Source organism: Herpailurus yagouaroundi, unplaced genomic scaffold (assembly GCF_014898765.1).
Source record: "Herpailurus yagouaroundi ecotype Mexico unplaced genomic scaffold, PumYag 355, whole genome shotgun sequence".
Classification (NCBI taxonomy): Eukaryota; Metazoa; Chordata; class Mammalia; order Carnivora; family Felidae; genus Herpailurus; species Herpailurus yagouaroundi.
Genome location: NW_024412572.1, coordinates 5,140,722 through 5,160,686, shown reverse-complemented (window position 1 = coordinate 5,160,686; position 19,965 = coordinate 5,140,722). Strand labels below are relative to the sequence as shown.

General features: G+C 51.0%; 1 protein-coding gene across 5 annotated transcripts in view; it reads right to left on the bottom strand.

Moving 5' to 3' along the window:
- Positions 1-19,965, bottom strand: part of TSPAN11 (tetraspanin 11) — a 73,964-nt gene that overhangs the window by 30,924 nt on the left and 23,075 nt on the right. For all 5 annotated transcript variants that reach the window (XM_040462831.1, XM_040462833.1, XM_040462835.1 and 2 more), the window contains exons 2-3: positions 13,715-13,809; positions 695-886 (exon numbers count right to left, since the gene is read on the bottom strand). In XM_040462831.1, the coding sequence (XP_040318765.1) occupies positions 695-886; positions 13,715-13,798 (276 nt within the window). In that variant the 5' untranslated portion in view covers positions 13,799-13,809. The remainder of the gene's footprint in view (positions 1-694; positions 887-13,714; positions 13,810-19,965) is intronic.

Below are 19,965 nucleotides of genomic sequence, written 5' to 3'. Positions count from 1 at the left end.
GAGAGCCTGACGAGGGGCTCAAACCTGAGAATCGTGAGATCATGATCTGAGCCGAAGTCAGATGCTTAACCGATGGAGCCAACCAGGAGCCCCAGCCCAATCTTAATCTTAATACATGGACCTAATTTAGGTTTTGGTTCAAACAAACTGAAAAAACAAAAACAGTTTCTGAGTCAACTGGGGAAATTTGAAACTGCCTGGTTATTTCACGATATTAAGGAATGACTAATAATTGTTTTTAGGTGAGAGAAAGGTATTGTCATGTTTTCTGAAGAAGGATCCTTCAGTTCTAGGGGGATGCAGTGAAATATTACAGATGACACGGTGTCTGGGTGCCGAGGGGGGCGGGGAGGCAGGAAGTAGGGAGGAAACCAATGAAAGAGGAGAACGTAGTTGTGGAGTCTGGGTGATGGGACAGGGGCTGCCTTATCACACCCTTTTCATTTCTGCATATCTTTGAGAAGCACTGTATGATGAAATCTGGAAGGAGGAGGAGGAGGGAGGAAAGGCAGGGAGGGGAGAAGCAAGCAGCAGCAGCCACCAAGACTGGCGTAGGTGCTAAGAGCCTGGAGACTTCGGCCAACACCAGACCCAAGGGCAGCCGTCTTTCTCTGATTCCAGGGATCTCTACCGCGTGGGCAGGGGGTTCTCAGCACAGGAGCCCGATGGGGGGGTGGGGTGGGGGGGCACTCACTGTGGAGAGGCAGCTCCTGTCCTCCCGGATGATGGCGCAGAAGCCCAGGAAGCCCGTCACCATGACAAGGGCCCCTGCGAAGATGAGGATATAGGCGGAAGCAGCGAAGGTGCTGGATGCCAGGACGCTGAGATAGCCGCTCTTCTCCACCAGGGTCCAGACGCCCACGGCCATGACGGCGGCCCCACCCACCTGCAGGAAAGCCCAGGTCAGGGCAGGCGGCCCCCGAGGGCTCCACAGCTGCCATCGATAGAGAGCCTACCACGTTTGAGGCGCTTTTTAGTCACCATCTCATTGAGTCCTTCGAAGAGCCTGAGACAATAGTTTGGTTACCCATTTCACAGATGAGGAAATTGTGGCATGGAGAGGTTCAGAGACTTGTCCATGGTCACACATCTAAGGCAGGTGCAGGAACAGATTTTGAATCTGAGTCTGACTCCCAATTTTGTACTTCTTACCACATTGTGGTCAGAGGTCCCAGGGGCCCTGCCCCCACCAACACCCCAATACCGCCCCGTCCGGCACCCTGGGGACACACATGCACACACAGGCTTCTGCTGAGCATACAGGTCACAGAAAGGGTTGTTCAGCCTCTGCGCAGAAAGAACCCAGTGGGAGAGCCACCTCAGTTGTATTTCCCAGGTACCCTTCCTAGGCCCTTCCTAGGGCCTATTGTGTCCCCAGTGGATGTGGGGGAGATGGCTGCAATTATGGGACAAGCAATGTGTCTGGGTCCCTTCACTTCCCTGATTCCCAGCTGCCCTGTGTCCTTTCTCCCCCAGTGCTCCTTGGGTTGGTGCACATTTCCCAGGGGGGCACTTTCCTATGTGCCCCATTTCAGGCTTACACGTGCCCATGGGGGGAGCACCCTGGGGCTTCTCATCTCATTTCTTCTCATCTACAGGTGACAAAACTGGGGCCCACAGAGGAAAGGTCAATTGCCGGAGGCTCTGCTGCTGGTTAGGGGCAGTTAGGGGCAGGGCCAGGACAAGAGCTCAGAGCCTTGGACTGGAGGCTGAGCATGGTGTCTCCACCACTGAATGGATGCATTCTCCACAAATGGGGTTGGTCTGGACCAGCAGGAGGACTGGGAGACATTTCTTCTTTGCTAACTGTCCCATTCCCTTCTGGCCCGGAGAAGGGTACAGGGACAGGACACTGTTGACTGGCAGGTCAGGCAGATGTCTCCCTAGGAAGGGGTACCTGGGAAATACAACTGAGGTGGCTCTCCCACTGGGTTCTTTCTGCGCAGAGGCTGAACAACCCTTTCTGTGACCTGTATGCTCAGCAGAAGCCTGTGTGTGCATGTGTGTCCCCAGGGTGCCGGACGGGGCGGTATTAGGGTGTTGGTGGGGGCAGGGCCCCTGGGACCTCTGACCATCTCTGCTTTCTGTTCCTGGGAAGGTGGACTTCTGTCTGGCCCTCAGTCTCCCTTCCTCATTTAACAATGCATTCTCTTCCTCAGATGGGTGGGGTGTCAAAAGCTAGACAAGGCCCATTGGCTCGGTCCATGGAAGCTCGTCCTTAAGGTGCTGGCATCTGCCCCAGAGCGACTCTGCAGGACCCACCCTGACACTTCACAGTGTCCATTCTCGGGAGCCACAGACATCAGCGGGGCAAACGAAAGGTGGTTCTCGGCAATCACCATGCTGGAGGCAGGTACACCGTTCAGCTGACCATCTTCCCCTCTGAGTTTTGCAATAGTTTGGTGAGGATAGGGTGGGGGTGGGGCACATATGATCTCTGTTTTGCAGATGAAGGAATTGAGGCTTGGAGAGAATAAAAATGTACTCAAGATAACACCACTGGAAGGTTTCAGAACTGAGATTCAAACCCAGGTTTTCTGAAGGCTAGTCTGGGATTCTGTCCTCAGATTCCACAGACTGGGCCGGGTCCTGCTGTATTACTCACTCCGCTTTTAAAATATATCTGTTTCCTTCCAAGTGCCATTTTCTCCTACTTGGCACCTCCAGGAGGTAAGAGAAACAGGTAGAAGAACATTACACAGCTGGGCCACTCCGAAAGGCATGGGAGAGGCTAACGTGCCCCATTTCTTTAATTCCACAATGCACAGTCCTACCCGCCCCCATTTTAACAACCCGACAATTGAGATGCATCTTATGATTAATGCCGTCTTATGATTATACTTGGCAGCACTTTGTCTTACTGGTACAGAAAACAATGGTGTACCTCACAATTGATGGTATCTTAGATTCAATGAAATCCTGGACTACAATAGGTTTTTCAATTCCCTGTGCATGTAGGCTATCTTTGGCCCATACAACCTCCATGACCAATGAGGAATTTCCTGAGTCTGGGTCAATGGAGTTGTGTCAAGTGAGGGTTTCCAGCAAAATATCCTGCACATATTCTTTCTGCCCCCTACAGCATGACTGAAAGGCTTGGGTGAGGGTCCCAGCTTTGCATAACTAGCTGTGTGACCTAAAGATAGTCCCTTAACCTCTCTGAGCCTGAGTTTCTTCATATCTCAAATAAGGGGGTTATAAAAGACTAGTGGTTCCCAGTCTATAATCACCAAAGACTCCTTTGATTACTTTTTCCTGTGGATCTCACATTTTGAAGGCTTTTGCCCACCATATACAGTGCATTAATTAAGTAATAATTCATTTCTCATTTTTTATTAATCAAAGGCACATGACAGTGCCAGGAAGAGATTCTGAACAGCCTGAGATAGTCAATGTGACCACTTTGCATTGATCTTTTAATGGGTGTAGTCTCTTTATAGAAATATACACACTATCCATTATCCATTAGGTTTGTCAACCCCACAGGCTGAGAATCAGACTTAGGACCACACATCTGGGCACATTTGGGCTTGACTAGGGACACTTTATCTGTTGGGGGACATGGAACCCACTGAAAATCTGATAAAAAGCTTTGGACACTTTGGCCAGAGAAATGGTAATCCATGTAAAATAATGTAGTCAGGTTTGGGGGCTGATGTCTAATCCTGTAGCAGGCAATGAGACCCAGTGAGAACGGTCTCTGAGGCCTCCTCCACCTCCACACCCAGATAAGGTGGCATTTCTCAGCCTGGCTGCACAATCACCTGGGAGTTCCACAAAACCCAAGTCACACCCCAGGCCAAATGGAATCTCTGGGAGTGGGATCTAGGCATGAATATTTAATTAAGTTCCCAGGTGGTTGGGAGAAAAAACCACCTTGTAGGTTTTCTATTTAATGGAGGGTCAGAGTGTCCTGTCCCTCTCCTCCAGTAGGTGGCGCTGTGCTGAATCCCACTGAATATGCTACTTCCTGGAAGCTTTGGGCCCCACCCCTGGGCGTAGCTGCCTGGAGAGCTCTTGACATTTGTTCCCGACTTGAACCCTAGCCTCTCCCCTGTCTATGTGAGGGTGTTTGCTTCCGTAGAAGCTTTGAGGTTGAAGGTGGGGTGGTGAGGAGCAGTTTTCAATCCGAAAGGATTTAAAGTCCTATTATGAAAAAACGAAAACGAAACGAAACAAAAAACCATGGGGCTCCCGGGAGAAGGAGTGGGGGCTCTAAGAAATGCAGCCATGGGAGACAAGCAGTATTGATCCCACTAATGGAGGGTTGCTCTCTACTAGAACTCTTCTTGCCAGTCACAGAAAGGGCTGGAATCTTGCAAAGCAGGGAGAGCCCACAAGTGAGCCAGGGTGGCAGCAGGGTCTCCAGCCACAAGGGAGGGCCTGGAAGCCATCTGAAGGGACCCACTGCCCCTGATTAAGGTCTGGAAAACAAATTCATACTCGTTCTGACGTCCAGAAGAAATAAGAATGTGATTCTGAGTCAATGGGGACACTAACCCCCATCCCACACCCTGGGGTGTCACATCTGGTAGAGCAGTTAGTGTCTGCAAGGGACAGGGAGAGGGATTTGCCATCAGGAACAAGAGGGTTTCAAGTCCTCCAGGGCGTCTCCTGCATGGGGCTTGGTCAGCTCTTGAGAAAACAATCTTGCATCTGGACAGAAGAGTAAAAGCTGCTAAATGTTGGAGGAGGTCACCAGAGGGGTATTGGGAGGTCAGCAGACTGAGGTTCCAGCCCTGGCTTTGCCCCTGACTAACCATGTGACTGTGTACCAGACACTTCACTTGGCTAAGCCTCAGTTTCTTCATCTGTAAAATGGCACTGCTGGATGAGAATATCTCTGAGGTCTCTTCCACGTGGGTAAAATGTCCCCGTTAGTACCAGAGGACAACCTTCTGCCAATACTCCTCCAGCAAGATGCTTCTGGACCAGTGGCTCATGGCTTTCACTCAAGCCCTGGGGAGACTGCCTAGATCAGCAGGAAGAGCAGTGGAAAGGGAACGGAGAGGACTGTTCAGGGGGCAGGGAGAGGTCTGATCCCAATGAGCTATTTCAACAGCTATTTGCATAGAGTTGATTCAACAGTATTTGGCTCTTTACAGAAACTGCGGAATACTAACTACATTTTTCAAAACCAAAGCCTGTAGCCGATTAGCTAGAAAACCCTGCAGAGGGTGAAGTCTTCTTGCCAATGAGGACACCGGCAGTCCAGGAGGGGCATGGCAGGTCACTGATGCCTTGCAATTTTTGGAACTTCCCATTTATAGAAAAGAAACATTGCCAAAAAGTTGCTCAGGTCATCACATGCTCAGAAGGATTAGCCTGAGCAACCGCACATGGCTGGGCCCTGACAGACATCAGGCAGAGAGTGTAAAAGTAATTGCAGGATTATCTTTGCCAGGCTACTGAAGCGTTTCTGTCCTGGGATTTGGGGGAAGGGCTGGTGGGGCGGAGCAGGGGCCAGGACTGCGGGGCTCCCAGTAGAGAAGGGTCCTCCAGGCAGTAGAGTTTTCTGCCTTCAGTGGGAGGGAAGCCCATGGCATGGGGAGGCAGGAAACACACGGGGTGGCCCTGCAGTTCATTTCTGTGTTTGCTGGGTGACTCCTGGGTGCCCAGCTCCACACTGGACCGGACAGGATTTTGAGCTGAATGTGCATTCGCCCGTGTAGAGCCCACACCTGCCTTCTCCACTCTTTCTGCCCTGGGCAGTCTCATCACTGCACCACCACCCACCCAGACCAGAATCCACCCCCCCTCCCCCAAGGTCATTATGGACTCCTCTCTCTCCTCCCAGGGAAGCCGTATGCCAGTCCCCATCTGTTCTCCCACCCAGCTCCATGCACCGCCCTGGCTTTGGCTCCCTACCTCCCCACCCGTGTATCATCAGCCTCCTGGCCCCTGCTCAACCCAGAAGCAAGTGTGTCATGATTCCAGGGCTGATCCCGCCGAAAAACTGCCCCCAGCTCCCTAGCACCCAGCGCACCAAGCCCAGACTCCACCATGGGCTCAAGGCCCTCCAATATCTGGCCTCAGCTCGATAAATGACCTGACCAACACCCCCCAGTGCCAGGCAGGCATTTCTCCCAGGTCACCCCACATTCCCATGGCCTCAGTGCCAGTTCTGTTTGAGTTGAATCTTCAAGGGTAGGCTTGTCCTGATAAAGGCCACTTTCTACTTTGATCCACTCTTTTCTTGGCTCTGTGGTTTTAAAGATCCCTTGGTAAAGTAAATCAGAGCACTACTCTCCCTCTTTCCCCAAGCCAGTCTACCTTTATGACAAGAGCAGAGATCGTGGGATGTATTGGGGGCTGGAGCTGGGAGAGAACATAAGACTACCTGTTCCTTCTTCAAACCCAGCTCAGACTCTGCCCCCTGTCTCACAAGTCATTCTGTGCTCCCTGCTGCTTCCACGCCTTGTACGGGCTTCTAGAGTGACACGTGTCACAGTGTATTTGTGGTGTTCATCACTTGGTCTCCCTTGTAGCCTCTTGGTTAAATCTTCCTCATCTTAGTATCCCCAGCAGAGCACTACATGTGGTAGTGCCTGGTAACTCCTTAGGGAAGGAGGGGGAGGGAGGGTGGGACAGGCAGAAGAGTCAAGTCTAGCCCCTTTTATATTCTATATATAAAGTCCTGGAGAGGTGACTTTCCAAGGTCCTGTAAGTAGCCAGGGGCCAAGTGGGGACTAGAACTCAAGAACCTTATTGGCCAGTTTAGTGCCCATTTTACCAGCTGGGCTGTCGATCCACACAAAGCTGCTTTGCCCACGAAGCAAGCCACGTTACTCAGGGCTGTCACCACAGGCTTCCTCTGTGACTGGTCTCACCCACAATGGCCCCGTGCAGACCAAATGTGCATCCCTGTCAAATGTATGAGCAGACCCTGACCGCACAGAGAGGCAGGGATGCCCTCAACCCCATGGGGGGTCCTGTGACTTTAGCACCTTAAGAAGGGGAGCAGGAGAAAAACCAGCCATGGGACCCCTCACCTGTTCTGTCACAGATGACATGTCCTGAGAGGCAGGCAAAGGCCCGTACAGTGGGACGATGATGTGGAGGTAAAGGGCTCTCTACCCTCAGCAGGAGAGCAGGAGGCCTTCTTTTCTAGGCCTTCCATGGGAGTCCTAGAGAGATGTCCTGAAGTCACCTCACTTCCCTCCCCTGGCCGGGGCACGAGTCTTCCACCATCTCTGCCTCCCGTGTTGGCCCATGTCCCCCCTAAGGGATCCCAAGGGTCCCCTGGAGGCCAAGCCTCACTAGTCCCCAAGGGAAGTACCAATGCCTCACACAACACCCCGGGGCAGCACAGAGCTCCGGGAGCAGCCGGCTCTTCTCCCGTTCTCCTGTAGCCTGGCATAGCTCCGGGGAGGCTGGGAAGGTTTTGATTATTAACACAGCCAAGCAGCTAATTAAAATAATAAATTAGGGAACAACATTGCAGGGATGATGGGAGCTATAGGGAGCCGTGCAGGAAATGGGAGGGAAGAAAAGCATTTCCTAGGCACCATGTAGGGAAGCCAGGATCACATTATCTTTTTAGGATCAGGGAGGAGGCATAAAAGTGTTGGCATTTTTGGCTCCTGACCCAAAGCTACATCCAAGGGGTCTCCTCTGCCCCATGAGATGGCCCCGATCAAATGCAAGAGGGGGAGGGGGTGGAATCAGGGATGGGGAGACGCTGAAGGATGGGGTGATCAGGTGTGGGTTGAGTGTTGCAGGCCTGGGGCCAGAGACACGGTGAAGCTTAGGCACAGGATGTGGGTGTCTAGTGGGGCACTTCTGAAGTCTTGCTTATATCCTTCACAATCTGCATGCCTGCCCACAACATCGTAACATCCCAATTCAGGTGCAACCTTAAACCTTGGGGACATCTTGGGTTCCAAGGAAGCATCAGAGGCAGCGGGTCTAAGGCTGTGATTATTGGTCAGTGGTCTCTGCAGATGGGAAGAACACTGGACTTTGAGTCAGAAAACCCAAAATTCACATAAGATTCTGCCAACCACGTGAGCCTCATTTCACCTCTACAAAACAGGGATGGAGACATTAAAGAGTGGTTGTGAGAATCAATGCAGAGTGTAAACTGATTCACGGCCTTCAAATTTTGCAACCATGGCACAGTTGATTGGGAGGCGGGGAGACTGGGTTTAAAGTCTCATTGAGACCCCCAGGCCTGGCTCATGGCCACCGGCACCTGCATCCTGCCCACGCCAGGGTGGAGGCGGGGGCCGCTCTCACCATCCTGCTGCTCTGGGTTCTGAAACTTTGGACTGTAACCCATTATGGCTGTGAAATAAATTTGGTGGATTGTAACCTGCACTACAAAGCAAAACAAAACAAAATGACACAAGGCAGAAGAGAAAATATCAGAGTGCACTGCACACAGTAAAGGTAAGCTTGGCTTTACGAACAATTCTTCACATAGTCATTGCTTATGCTTATGTCTGTTTCTTACATGGATCATGATCCCCAAAGTCTTAAAGCCAGTGCTATGAACAGAGAAAGCTCTAACTGATGAGGCATGTCCCTTAGTCTCCTCAAATAGCTACATATTCTAGCTGAGCACCAAGTATGTCAGAAACTATGCTATTTTTTCCAAATATTCATCTTTAATTCTTACAGGGCTTGACACGCCCACTGAGTGTCTGAAAAAAGGTGAGACTTGGTGAGATTCAGTGATTTGCCTAACCTTTTAGTCTGCTTAGGCTACGAGGATAAAATACATAGCTGAGTGGCTTAAACCACAGAAATGCATTTCTATCTCTCACGGTTCTGGAGACTGAAGTCCCAAGCTAAGGTGCTGGCTGATTCAGTGTTGGTAAGGATGCCCTGCCCTGCCCTCCTCATATGGCCTTTCCTCTGTGCATGCTTATAAAGAGAGATCTCTCTCTTCCTCTACTGGTAAGGCCGCCCATCCTATCGGATTAGGATCCCACCCTTCTGATCCCATTTAACCTTAATTACCTCCTAAAGGCCCTATTTCCAAATACAGAGACATTGTGGTTTGGGACTTCAACATATGAATTCTCAGGGGTCACAATTCAGTCCACAGCAACTAATGTCCCATGGCAAATAAATAAGATCTGAATCTGGACCCAAACTTGAGCCTGAGTCTTCCCAGCATGCTCTATTGTCGCACTAATCCACAGATGCCCCAAAGACATTGTAGGAGAGTACAGGACTCGGAGCTGGGGGCCGTGCGCATAGGTTTAGAGGTGAAAGAGAGCTGGGCTCCAGCTCTGGGTCTTTGGGCAAAGTGCTCCCCCCTCTGCAAAGTGGGGCTTCTACTAGAGCTGTTCAGGGGTGCAGGGGTACTGGGAAGATTACACAGAATGATGCTTCCACAGAGCAAGCCTCCATAGTAAGTACAATGCATCCTAGGGACTCTGTCACTGATTTGTTCCAAGTGCCTTGTACAGTACTTGTTAAACACCGCGGATGGAGTTTGTGACTGTTGTTATTGTTGGCCAGAATGCCTGGGTGTCACCATTACAGGACTTTGTGCAAGATTCTGAACTGGGTGAGCCTGCTCCCTGCCCAAGGATAATGGTGATACAGAACATCATGGTTGGTTGGGGGATCGCAAGAGATAACCCGAGGAAGGTCTTTATCCAGCAGTGCCTCACAAGGGCTAGGCATCATAAACCACCACGAGGAAGGCTTCCTGATCCTCTCTGTGCTGAATTTGGACAGAGTGTGGCAAGGTGATGTATGGGGAGGGAAAACTGTTCTGGGGGAGAAAGGAAGTTTGAGTGTTCACCCCAATCATACTCGCAAGGACAACCTGTTGCTGCTGTCTGGGCTTGCTCTCTGTGTCTGCATGGTGGTGCTGGTGGTAGCAAGGGGCTTAAAGGACAGCAGATTGGCTGCTCTCTGAAGACCCTCCCTGGCTCTCGGCATTAGAGTCTTAAGAGGAAGGCAGAAGAGGTGGGAGTGGTGGCCGGTGTAGACAACGGCATTGTTATGTGTCTTAAGAGAGGGGCTCAGGTGTGGGGCTGGCTGCTGGACTCTGGGCTGTGTGTAGTGGGGGATCCTTCTCTTGAGGGAAGGGGCCCTCCCTGACACGGCCCCCTCCCTAGGGAATTCTGGTAAATTCCCAGGGACTTTCTGCACTGCAAAATGGATGATGTTGTGCTCTGATGTGGGAGGAGACGGGCCAGCAGTCTGTCCCATATCTACTTCTGAGGACATGGCAGTGGGTCCAGGGGACGATGCCAGGATGCTCCTGGGCTGGAGACTGAGGCCTGGATATCCCTTAACTGACCATCTGTCATAAGGCGGACGAGGCCTGGCTGAATGGGTCCCCGGGAAGCTGGTCCACGTCCAGCCAGGCCCCCAGGCAGGGGTATTTTTAACCCAAAGCAGGGAGATCTATATGGGGGAAGCTCCCCCTCACTGGTAGCTGCTCTGGTAACACGCTCGCTGCCCATCTGCCTGTGCTGCCACCCCCACGTCCCTCTCCCTACCACTCCCAAAGGAATGCCCGCACCAAATAGACAGACTCTGAGTCCACTCAGGATGGAGGGGACCCTGAGGGTGGTCACAGGCAGGATGTGCAATGTCAGGGCCCTTCCAAAGATACTCTGAGCTGAGCACCTCACAACAGCCTTCGGGCCCTGCCAGCTACTGCCCTCTCTCTTCTGCTGGTGCCCAGCAGGTGGTGTCTACACAGAGTGCCCACTTCCTCACCGCCCCTCACCTCCCACCACTACTCTCCTGAGAGTACTCTCACCACAGCCACCAGTAAACTCTGTGTGGTCAAACCTGATGGCCACTTTCTGGGCCTTAAAATACTTGACGTGCCTTCTCCCTTTAACACGGCCCAGCCCTCCCAACCTCCAGCTTCTGTCTCTCCCAGTTTTCCTCCCACGGCTCTGACAGCCTCTCCTCCACCTTCCCTGGGGAACCACGGGTATCTCCTTGCCTGGGGCTCTCCATGAGTCCCACATCTCAGAAGCTCCTTCCGTCAGGGCAAACAGGGACCATTGTTGAACCCAGACCCACTCCTGACCATTGGGACATTTTACATCTCATTCTTGCCTCTCTTCTCAGTCTCCATGCTATCTTTGGGGGTTCTCACCTGTTTCTGTGGCTGTAGCCACCAGCTGGGTGGGAATGATCCAGACCCATAAGCCAACTTCCCATGGAGCATCTTTCCTCAGATGTTTCCTGGCAACTCAGACTCACCGTGCCTACAACTGACCTCGCCATCTGATGCCCAGTAGCTTGTCTTTCTAGTCTACTGCTGCAGTGAAGAGCTTTACCATCTACCCAAGGGTTACACATTTTAATCCCCCTCAGCCAGCTAATGACCTAACTTTGCCTCCCAAGTCCCTTGACTCTCTCCAAATATTTGATCCCCACTGTCACCCCCATACTGTAGGTCACCACCATCTCCTGTCCTGATCGGGGCCAAGTCTAGCGGGAGTGTCAACAGTGGTCATCCCTGGATGAGAAGTATTATGGGTTGAATTGTGTCCCCCCCCCCCCCCCCGACCCAAGAGGTGTGGTGAAGTCCTAACCCCAGCATCTATGAATGGGAAGAACAGTATGGGATGGCAGAGGCAGAGACCGGAATCAGGACGTTGCAAGCCTAAGAATGCCAAAAATTGCAGGTCGCCACCCGAATTTTGGAAGAGTCAAGGCAAGATTCTACCCAGCCTCTAAGAACAAGCGTGGCCCTGAAGACACCTTGATTTTGGACTTCCAGCCTCCAGAGCTGTGAGAGAATAAAGTTCTGTTGTTTGAAACTACTCAGTTCGTGATGCCCTGTTACAGCATCTCTAGGGACCTAATGGTGTGAGCTATGGGCAATCTTTATTTTCTTATTTATACTTTTCAGTATTTTAGGGATTATCGGTTGTGGAGACATAGACCTTTATGCTCAGGAAAAACATTCTTAAAAGAAAAAAAAAAAAAAAACCCTCACTCAGCAAGAATCCCAAGCACTCTATCAGATTTATCTCTGAGAATCAAAACTATCTACACCCACACAGCTCACTGATCACATCAGCGTGGCTTTATTATTCCACTGTCTTCCTCAATACAGCTTCACTATTCCAGGAAACTCTTGCTCAGGAAGATAAAAGTTGCAAGTAAAAAAAGTTTATTGTTCATTTAAGGAACTTTGCAGAAAACATTTAAACAAACATCAAATTGTTCAACTTTTTAACAGATAGCATCAAATGACTGTCTACTCTCCAAGGCTCTCCAAACCCTGGTCTTGCTGTGCCCAACAATCCTAAATTACTGTGTGTCAAGATCCTTCAGTGTTTTCACGCGCTGCCCCACTTTAGGCAGTTTCATTAGTCTTAATGGAAGACCCTGAAAACGTAGATATAACCTATCTTTGCCTTTGCCTTTCTGAGATGTTTCTAAGACTCTGTCAAGGGAGAGCATCGCTTCCCAGGGTAATAAGGAAACTCAGCTCTGTTTTATCAGCAGGTTGATCTGGTGGTATTTTCAGGCTTTCTGCATCTAACATACCCAAAATATTGCATATCGAATGCCCTCTATGTGCAGAGACTGAGCTAAGCACTGAACATATAGTTTTAGAGCATCTGCTAAGCGAACAGTTAAAAGATAAACTGAGGCATATTAAACATTTTAAAAGTTTCTTTGAGCAGAAGTTGCTTCCAACCGGGCAGCATCCAATCTAACAGACAGGAAGGAGCTCCGAAGACCTGCACCAAAGAAAAGACTTTTATACCCAGAAGGGAGCAGGAACAAGGATGTTATATTAGGCAAAAAAGCAGGCTGGCTATTGCAAGGTTTCTTTCCTTCAGGGGAAGGCGGGGATCTATCAGGCAGACTACGTAACTAGTGCTCATCAGGCGATTCCCGATTGACTAGTTTAGGATGCCATTTCTGGGAGAGCCGAGACCGTAATTGACCATAATTAAGTCTCGGTTTGGTGACATGGTGGCTTGGTGTAAGTACCTCCATTTGGGGCCTGTTGTCTTGTTTTTAACAAATCCCAAGCGGCTGGAAACGATTCCCCGTTTTGTAGCTGGGGAAAGAGACTCGCTGATGTTAAGTGGCTTGCCGGAGGCCGCACCATCAGTAAGCAGCAGAGCTGAGCAAAGCCTGCTTAGCCTCTTAAGCACCCTTCTGCCTCTCCAGATTTCGTGAGATTGTGATACAAAGTACACACATTCCGGTGTCTGGCTACTTGGGGGGACTGATGGTCTTCTGCTCCCAATTACTCCAGTAATTGCCTCAAGTGGACAGAACCCGCTCCTCCTGAAAGACCTCCACGGGCAGGCTTCCTGACATGAGTCACTACAGAGGCCATTGCCGTCACACCAGCCTCGGGCCTAAAGAAAGTTAACCAGGAGAGGCAAATGTGCTTCGGTGGAAAACAAGCAATTGTTTCAGGCATGCACATTTCCCACAAGGCCCTGGTGCAACAAGTTAGCTGTGGAGGAAGAGCCAGACCCTTTGTGCAGCGGGCTGGAGCACAACACTCCATGTTGTTCTCATGCATCCTCCATTCAGATGCCACGTGGTAGGACTCCACGCCAAACCTGCAGACCAGATTCTTTTCTTCCCCCTCAGCAGCGAATGTACATGTTTGCTTTCAAGTAGGCAGAATTTGCCCATGGGTGGTCTTTGATTTGGAGGAATTCAACCAGAGTGGTGACTCACAAAAAAAAACAAAGGTGGCTTGACTCACTCCACTGGGGAAGGGGATGTGTGTGCAAAATTCACTTACCCAGAAGAAGAAGTTAAAGACAAAGAGTAAATACTTCAGGTAGACGAGCAGCCAGTCGTCCTGCTCGGCCTTGTAATGGGCCATGGTTGCTGGGCCTGCAAAGAAGACACATGTGTTGGGGGGGTGGCAGACCATGGGGAGCCACTGTCCTCCTTCCAGAGCCAGGACTCCTTACTAGCCCATCTGGCCAGGTGGGTCTGAGGCTATGGCTATGTAACCTGGAGCAAAGATCAGGGAAATCCAAAGGCTATTGGATGCACAATACAGCTGCACTGAGAAGAATTTTCTAGACCCTTTGGATCTTGGTTTTGCCCTTTTGACCTAAGTCTAACCTACAGGTCTTCCTACAGACTTTGCACTGACCTTGCAGTGTGTTCTGATTCTCTTCTCCTGTCTCATCAGGGTTGCAGGACACAAATTTACCTGTCCTACACACACACATACTCACGCACACTTGGCGTGTGTGCTTGGCCCTGGAGTCTGGCACTCTGCATTACTTGAGCGGGATCTTTTTGTGTGTAGGTGAGGCATGAGCCCCAAATCAGACAGTCCAGGCTGGAGAGAACATCAGCCTCACCCAGTCCACCCTACCTGTCCCCTGCACCTTGACTTTCCCCATGAGGAAGCAGGTCAGCAAGCCTTGTTGTTTGGCAGGCAGACAAGAGCTCTGGAGTCTGACTCCCCGGGTTCAAACCCAGGTCTGTCACAAGATACGTGAGACTTTGGGTGAGTCATTCAACTGCTCATTCCTCAGCGTCCTCATCTGTACCAGAGATAATAACGATACCTGCGCTGCAGGCTTGCTTGGAAGATAAAATGTGATCATCTATGTGAGGTGTTTAGCATAGTCCTCGGCACACAGTAAGTGCTCCATAAATGCTAGCTATTATTATTATATGCAGCACGGATTAGAACCCAGGACTCCAGCCCCCAAATTCCTAGCTGTTGCCCTGGAACCACGCTCCCTCTGCTTGTCCTATTGCCCACTGAGCCACTGAGGGGCTCTCTGGGAACCATGACGTCAGTGGGGTGACACACGTACAGGAGCTTCACTGTGCCTGGTAACCCCATTTGTTTCCCAGTAAGTCTGAACAACAGCCTCTGTAGCTTCCTCTTCCCCTCAGCTCCATTTCCCCCCGGCACCGCACCCGTCCATGCTCTACCACGCACAGAGCAGTTGTTCTTTAAGAAACCGGGCCCTTGAGGGGACCTTTCTTATTCTAGAGCCATAAGCAATGGGGCACTGGTTTTGCTCATTTCCATTCTCTTTCTCCCTCATTCTCCATCTCCAGTCAGGCCCTCCCTGCTACCACCCTGCTCCTCTTCCTGGCCGGTGCTGGGCTGAGCCCACACTGTTCTTCCTAAGCTACCACTCTGCCTTTTATTTCAAGCCCATGGGCTCCTAGACAGAGAGAGGAAGAAAGAAAAGAAAAGGTGGCTGTCTTATTTGGGATTTCTATTTGCAGAACTTGAGGAAGGTAATTTAAGACTTTTAGTCTTCTGGTTAAAAAAGGACAAAACCCATTTTTCTCCGATTTTGTCTCAGAGGCAGTGTGGTGGACAAAAATACAGAAGGAGAAAAAAAGGAAGCCTACAAAAAAAAAAAGGGTGAAAAATGGTGATAGATGGGGTCAGCTGGGCGACTGGAACAGGAGCTATTACACGGCCGTTGTGCAGGTGGCCCTGACAAAAGAGCCTCTGGGCCACTGTGGGCCATTAGTAAATGGACAGCTTGTTTGGGCCCTGGGCTCTCCTGTCTGCATTTCTCCTCCCAACCAGGGCCTGCAGAGCCAGGCTATAGACCCTTCTCCAGACCTGTATACCAAGTGTCAGGACCCGCAAACGAAGGGGCTAGCACCCTCTAAAGGAAAACTGTGTTTTTAAAAAAGGAGTTGAGGCAGAAGACAGGATTTAACAAAAAGAAACACATTTCTAACGGGAAAATTTCAGCCATTAGTGGTAGAGAAGACAGAACTGAATATATCAGGGTCAGGGGGAAAAAAAAAACCTCTGGGCTCATTAATTCAACCTTCTGCAGAGGGAATGAGGAAATTAACATTTGCTAAAGTGACAAGGCTAATTGGTGGTAGCAGTTTCCTATCCCCTCCTGTTCAGGCTTCTTCCTCCACCACAGGTTCCTTTCCCCTCCTGTTCAGCTTTCTTCCTCTACCACATCCCCACTGTACGTAGGGCCCTGTGCTGGGGGTGGCAGAGGCCCCAAAGAACCAGCTTCCCAGCTTAGAGCCAGATGCTTGGATTTGAAAGCTAAACTTGTCATTTATTGGCTGTTTGACCTTGGGTAAGTTACTTACCGTCTCTGAGCCGCTAACATTTATTGAGCATTTATTATGTGCCAGGCACAGAACTAAGTGCTTTATACGTGTTATCTTGTCCCATCTTTCCAGCAGCCCTAGGAAGAAGGGTAATTCCTGTTTTTAAAAGGTAAGGAAATGGAGGCTCACATAGGTTAAATAACCTATCCAAAGTCATACAGCAAGTAAGTGGCAAAGCCAGGAGAGGGTGAGGGGCATCTGACTCAGCCCAAGCTCTTATCCACTGTGCAGTGCTCTTGGGACTCAGGCAGTCAGAGGACGGGACAAAGGGACAGAGATGGCTGGTTTCCTTAATACTTGTTCTCCCCTTCTGCCTTCGGACCAGAATCCCTCAGTTTCAGTGAGCACTGGCCACCTGGAGGAGACATTTCCCAGCATTCCTTCCTGCTAGGTGCAGCCAAGATTGACTGCTGGCAAAAGGCATGGAAGCAGAAGTAGTGTACTAGATTTCTTAGAGGTATCATTTTCCGGGTGTATGCTTCACGTGCATTTGAAAAAAAAAGTAGGGTGCAGAACTCTGTGTGTGTTAGTTAGGCCAAATCTGCTAACAGCTCTTTTCACATCTGTGTCTTTACTGTATTTGTGTCTGTTGGTTCTCTGATCTGTTGAAAAGGTATACTACAGACCCCCGCCATGACCATGAATTTGTCTATCCTTCGGTTCTGTCCATTTTTGCTGCATCTATTTTGCAATTGTTTTATGGAGTGCATACAGACTTGGAGTTGTGATATCATCCTGGTAGATCGATCCCTTTGTCATTAATGAATGTCAGTCTTTATCTCTAATGATCAGAAATATCCTTAAAGTGAGGAGGGGGCATGTCTCCCTTCAGTCTTTCCTTCTTCCTGTTGGTTGGAATCCTGATGGGCTGACTACAGCTCTCGTAGCCATTTCGAGCTATGAGTTGAAAAGAGCGATCAGTTTTAAAAAGCCTGGGTCTCAGACACTTTTAGAGCTGTATTACCTTTCTCAGGGAAACAAGCACACACACACGTTTCCCTCCTTATCGATGCAAAAATGCTCCTTTATCCTAGGCATTCTTCTAACCCCTTCCCTAGAAGCTGCATCCCTTCTCATTGGAAAATATCTACCTGAGTCTCCATTTCCTCCCCTCCCCTGGATCCCTAAGCCACCCTCATCCTGCACTGATGCTGCTCTGGCAGAGGTGAATCCTCTCCCAGCACATGGCACTGTGGCCCAGCCCCTCCCCCTGGCTTCTGGGACCCTCACTCCTCTGTTCGCCAATCCTTCCCCTTGGGTGTCAGAAGAAGCATGGCTTCTTCCTCCTCCTCCTCCCTGGGCTCATTCCCCTGCTGCCTCTTAATTGTACTCACTACCTGCCCGTAGGTATCTGTCCCCTGCCCACCATCCCTGCTGCCACTGGTCTGGTTGAGACCTCACCATCTCCTTCTTAGACTTCAGCACTAACTTCTTAACTGTCTCTGGGCGTCTCGTCAGCCCCAGCCCCTCGGCCCCTGCCAAGGGACTCTTTCTGAAATGCAAGCCTCGTGAAGGATGGCCTCACTGAACACTCTCCTGTGGTTCTGCATCAGCTTCAGGACATTGATTGCCCTTAACTCGACTGCCTAGTGGCCCGGGACAGGTGGATAGGGAGGGTGAGGCAACTACCCTCCTAGGAGAGTGGACACTCCCAGCCCACCTGCCAGGTGGTTCTGGAGGGGATTGCTGGCAGACAGACAGCTGCCCTGATGGACACCCCTCTCCAGGACCTTGTTTTCCTCAGTCTCCCCTGTGGTTAGCGAGTAACACGTGGGGACAGTGGCTGGGGGGTGGGGGTAGGAAAGGCCTCTCCTCCAGAGAGGAGAAAAGCAAACACGTGCCATTTGACCTGCCAGGATGGAGGAAGCAGGGTTTCAGAGCCTCCAAGACCATGTTCACAGAACTCCGAGGGGCGTCTGAGAATTTGTGGGAAATAGCTTACCTTCCTAAGTGGGTTTTATTTCTGTCTAGAGGATGGAGAATTGGACTTTGTGAGCCAATGGCAGGAGGTTTCCCTCAGGGGCCAGAGGCAGACAGTGGGGGCAGGCAAGGCAGAGATACCTTGCCGCCCAGAGGTGGTAGTCACTGTTGGTCATGGGGTCCTGGACTAGCCTGAGTACAAAGAAGAGGTGACCGTACCTCCTGGAGCCCTGCTCCAGCCAAGCTGATCTCTTCTTTGGCCTCTTACAAGACCTGCTGCCCCTCCCTCCAGCCTTGGCCCCACTGTGCCCTACATCTGGAGTCCTGGCTCCTTGCTGCCCTCCCACATGCTCCAGGCTCAGCGGGGTCCCCCTCCCTCAAGATTGCCATCTCTACCTTCCCTCCTGAGACCAGTGCCCAGTGATGGCAGCAACTAGTTTGAGTCTTTTTCAGTGCCTTTTTAAAAAATGTTTTCCTACTTATTTTTAAGAGACAGAGCACAAGCAGGGGAGGGGCAGAGAGAGAGGGAGACCCAGAAACTGAAGCAGGCTGCAGGCTCCGAGCTGTCAGCACAGAGCCCAACACAGGGCTCGAACTCACGAACCTTGAGATCATGACCTGAGCTAAAGTCAGATGCTCGACAGACTGAGCCACCCACATGCCCCTTTTCAGTGCCTTCTTAATCTTCTAACAAGCTGACTGGTTGGGCCCTGGTGTATCGGCTGAACCTGCTGAGACCGGGCAGCTGAGCCACCCACGGAGGCAGGACACTTCTCCTGCCTCTGCCCCTTCCTTGCTGCCTGCACTTTGGCGGGTTGCATCCCCTCTTGGCTGTATGTTTTCCTACCCATAAGGCAGGCAAGTGTCAGGAAGCCACAAGGCAGGCAAGTAGGTAGCTAATGATCTAATGTGCCCATGACTGAGGGAGGGATTTTTCAGAATATTGGACTTTCAGTGCTAAACCTGGACCACACCCAGCAAGTCAGGATGTCAGGTCACCCTATTCCCAGATGCTGGTCTGAGGGCCACTTTGGATCAGTGTTCTTTAAAGCCCCTATGAGTTCTGGAAGTCCATACCCCTGCACTAAGACCATCCTTTGCATCTGAATAGACATAGCTGAGTGGGTACGGGTGGAGCGCGGGGTAGGCACACCCTCTCACACAAAATCCACATTTAGGACGTGTTCCCGTTGAGATGTCAGAGACTTCCCAGACAGCCTGCTAATGCAGCTTCAGGGTGCCTGTCCCTCCAGGCCCAGGCTCTGAGTACAGAACAAAGCTGGCATTCAAGGGCAGCCAGAGGCCTGGGGGCTGCTAATAGCACAGTCAGGACCCACACCACAGGATTCTCAGAAAAGCAACCGCAAATGCCTTGATGGTGAAGTGACAGATTTGGGGGACTTTCATCAGGCCGATGTGTAACATCCCAGGCCATGAGAACTGGGGATTATTATCTCTTCTACTGCCAGCCCCCCAAGTGAATGAGTCTCAAAGTGCAGAGAGGATGAGAGATATGTACAAAGAGCCCAGTGGGCTGGCCAAATGTGTGGGAACTCACGCTGTGCAGGGCAAGGCTCAGCCAGGGCGAGCACCAGAGTGGGGGGCAGAATGGATCCCCTGGGTGGTGGGTGAGGGAAGAGCTGAGTCCTTTAATGGTGAGGGGCAGCAGGAGGTGTGGAGTGCTTGGGGGCAGACTGTACAAATCCCAGGTAAGTACGAAGGCACTGTTGGTCCCTGGGCCAGCTGCATCCTTCAATCATTCAACAAACGTGCACTGAGTCCCCACTATGTGCCAAGAGCTGTACTCGGAATCACTGGAGTTAGTCCGGGGGTGGGGCACAGGCATGTAGATCACCTCTACACCCTGAGGGCGGCACAGAGGAAATGGCAGTAATTCTGCCACAATGGGATGGGCAGGTGAGAGGGGCATTTAATCTGGTCTTTGAGAACCAGTAGAGTCCCTGCAGGCAGAACAGGAAGGAAGGCTGCTCAGGCAGA